General features: G+C 39.6%; 1 protein-coding gene across 1 annotated transcript in view; it reads right to left on the bottom strand.

Moving 5' to 3' along the window:
• Window positions 1-2650, bottom strand: part of LOC105853097 (uncharacterized) — a 3118-nt gene extending 468 nt beyond the window's left edge. Inside the window, exon 1 of the mRNA XM_073364270.1 lies at window positions 1683-2650. Within this exon, the coding sequence (XP_073220371.1) occupies window positions 1683-2178 (496 nt within the window). The 5' untranslated portion in view covers window positions 2179-2650. The remainder of the gene's footprint in view (window positions 1-1682) is intronic.
• Between the last annotated feature and the right edge of the window lie 577 nt (window positions 2651-3227).

Genomic DNA, 3227 nt, shown 5'->3' with positions numbered 1-3227 from the left:
GGCCTTTCCCTTAGGGGCGGCTCCATCTAACGGATGGCCCTCTCCCCTCAATTCCGCAACGCATCAGCACGTATCAATTAGGGAGCTTACATCTCGTTGATAGCCCTCTCCTCCTACGGATGACCTCTCTCGTAAGAGCGGCTCCATCTAACGGTTAACTCTCCCTAATCAAAACGTGGTAACTAGGTGCACCTAACGCAGTTAACGATTTAATAATTATAACACCGATTTTCCAAAACATGTATTAAAAATCATTTCATCGTAATTCATGAAAAACATACTCAATCGCATAACAATTCAAGATTTAAATATTGTAGCTCATACGTAAATCAAAATAATAACATATTATATAACAACGACCGTTAAATTAAATAATTGACGAAATCGAGATAAAATTCAAAAGTTGTGTTTCCCAAATTTTTCAATAAATACTTTAATATAGAAAACAAGTAAAATAATAATAATAGCAGTATAAAAATATATGACGATGATCGTCGTCAACTCACAGTTATGGAGAATCGTCTAAGTTTGCTTTCCAACAACTCTCAGAGTAGCCGACAGGGTATCAGTTGACAAATCTGAGTATAAAAATATTTCCAAAATTTTAGAGAAATTTATTCTAAAGTTTAACTACCTCTAGAAAACTATCAGCATCATTTAAATATACTATAAACACGAAATAAGATTTTTACTCAAAACTACATTTTTCTATGAATTCATACTAGGATTAGAGTTGTGCATTTACCTCAATGAGTCTCAATAAACCACTTTCAAGAGATGGGTACCCTTTCCTCCCTTAGAACACAAACCCTAACCCAAAAATCCCAAACAAAAGAATTTGTAGGAGTTTGAGAAATTAAGCTTGTGGGGATGTTAAATCTCTTTTAAGGATTGAGGGTTTGAGTAATAGAAGGAGAAGAGAAGGGAAGAAAAGAAGAAAGAAAACAAAAAATGAAGGAGGGGGAGGGGGTTGCTGTCTGCCGAGAGGAAGAGAGAGAGAGGAATTGGGAAAAATGGGATGAGGTGGCAAGGGTTTTGTTTTATTTAATTATTATTAGTATTAATATTAATATTATTATTATTATTATTATTATTATTATTATTATTATTATTATTATTATTATTATTACGCAGGCGTAACAATCTCCTCCCCTTATAAAAATTCGTCCTCGAATTTATTTGACTTTTGGTTAAAATAGTTGGTGACATAAATTGATGATATGGAGAAGCCAGAACATTGTTGACAGCTCCACTAGAGGATCTCGACAGAGGTGAATTGAAATTTATATTCAATACTTGATTTTTCTCAACATTTGGGAAATCATTTCTACCTTCAAATGAATTACTCCTAAAGTCTACCACTGTTCTAACTGCAGGTGAGAACATATGATGGCTTACTGAGTCCCTAGGTGTGGAACATCTAACATGGGTCATATTCCCTTAGAGATTGTGCAACGGAGGACATGGTGGTGGAGAGTGGTGCGTCGAGATTCTCCTCGAATAGAATTTGGAAAATGAGGAGGGAGTATCAAGCCTTAGCTAGATTCTTGGCTATGAATTTGGCTCTTCTAAAGGAGATGAACATTTACCAAGTTGAGTAGCAAACCACGAGGATACAAAAGAATGTGTAGCTCCAGGATCAAACAGAACATGAGCATCTCTAGAACAAATAGAAAGTATACCTGTAACTACTGCATTGGATGTCTGTGCATCTTGACAAGTCAAAGCAAACACTCGAGCCTGACCTCTTCCTGCTGGTATCTGACCTCTACCACCAAATCCTCTACCTTGCTGCTGAAATGTTCCTGAACCTCTGACATAAGAATTTCCACTCTGACGCACAGATGCAGAATGAGTCTGAGAAGATGCCAAAGCTGTTGGTGCTGACGCATAACTAGAGGATGGATGTGTCGTGTCTACGGGACAATCCCTCCTGATGTGACCTATTTGGCCACATTGGTAGCACATCTTAGGATTACCATCTCTAGAACAATTCCCGAAGTGAAACCTACCACAAGTAGAACACTGTGTAGCTGAAACACCAGAATGTCTCTGAGGGAAGGTGGGTTGTGATGCTGCTCCAGAATCTGATCTACGAATCTGCACTGTCCCAGAAGACTGCCCACTATGACCACCCCTTTGAGACATGAGTCCTTGTTGCCCCTGATAACCAAACATAGATCCACCACCGCGATTTGAATAGTTACTGTAAGATCCTTCAATCCTTTGCTTCTTATGTGAATCTTATTTATTGCCTCCCTTTTCCTTCTGTCGTTGCTCAATCAAAAGGGCTAAACTCAAAACCTCAGCAAAAGTAGAACAATTCGACCCAACCACAGATCTAAATAAATAATCCTCCAATCCTCTAATGAACCTCTTAACACGCATCTCCTCAGTGATAGGATACGGAGCATGCCTAGAGAGCTGTGTAAAACGAGCACTATACTCTGAAACTGTCATACTCTCTGTTTGCTCCAATCGCTCAAACTCATGAGCTAATCCATCTCTAACACTCTCCGGAAGAAAACGAGCCATGAACAACTGAGAAAACTCTCTCCATGCTAACGGAGGTGACCCCACTTGTCTACCATGTGACACTATATCAAACCAATCACGTGCCACGCCTATTAGTTGAAATGATGTCAGTTCTACTGCTTTTACCTCAGAACAACCCAATGCTCTCCAAAGCCGCTCTAGACTATCAATGAATTGTTGTGGATCATCAGTTGCACTAGACTTAGAAAAAGTAGGGGGTTTAAGCTTCATGAAGTCTGGTAAAGTAACCTCAATACCCCTTGTTGCAGCAGTTGTCTGACGCTCAACTTGTCCAACCTCTTGTTGACCATTGAAATTTTCATGCCTTTGATCACCCTCCTGTTGTTGTCCGACAACAACCCCAACAAGTTGTTGCACAACCTGTTGTAATCCCTGCAGACCAGCAGCAAACTCTTCCATGGTTGGATTTCCGCGCCTCCTCCTAGGTACCTCAACATCAACATTCAAACCACGTCCGCCAACACTAGCTCTACGCCTGTTTCGAGCACGAACTGAAACACGACCTCGTTGACGAACGCCTTGAGCTTGAGAAATTGATTCATCAACAATTTCCCTTATAGTAGGATTCCTAGTCTTGGGTGGCATTCTCACCTATTAAAAGAACATTGATCAAAGATTGAATAAGACGACAAGAAATTGTGGAGAGATGGTGATGATGAATTTAAACACAG

This window comes from Cicer arietinum, chromosome 8, assembly GCF_000331145.2.
Source record: "Cicer arietinum cultivar CDC Frontier isolate Library 1 chromosome 8, Cicar.CDCFrontier_v2.0, whole genome shotgun sequence".
Lineage (NCBI taxonomy): Eukaryota > Viridiplantae > Streptophyta > Magnoliopsida > Fabales > Fabaceae > Cicer > Cicer arietinum.
Note: the sequence above shows the minus strand (reverse complement) of the source record. Positions and strands in the feature narration are given on the sequence as shown.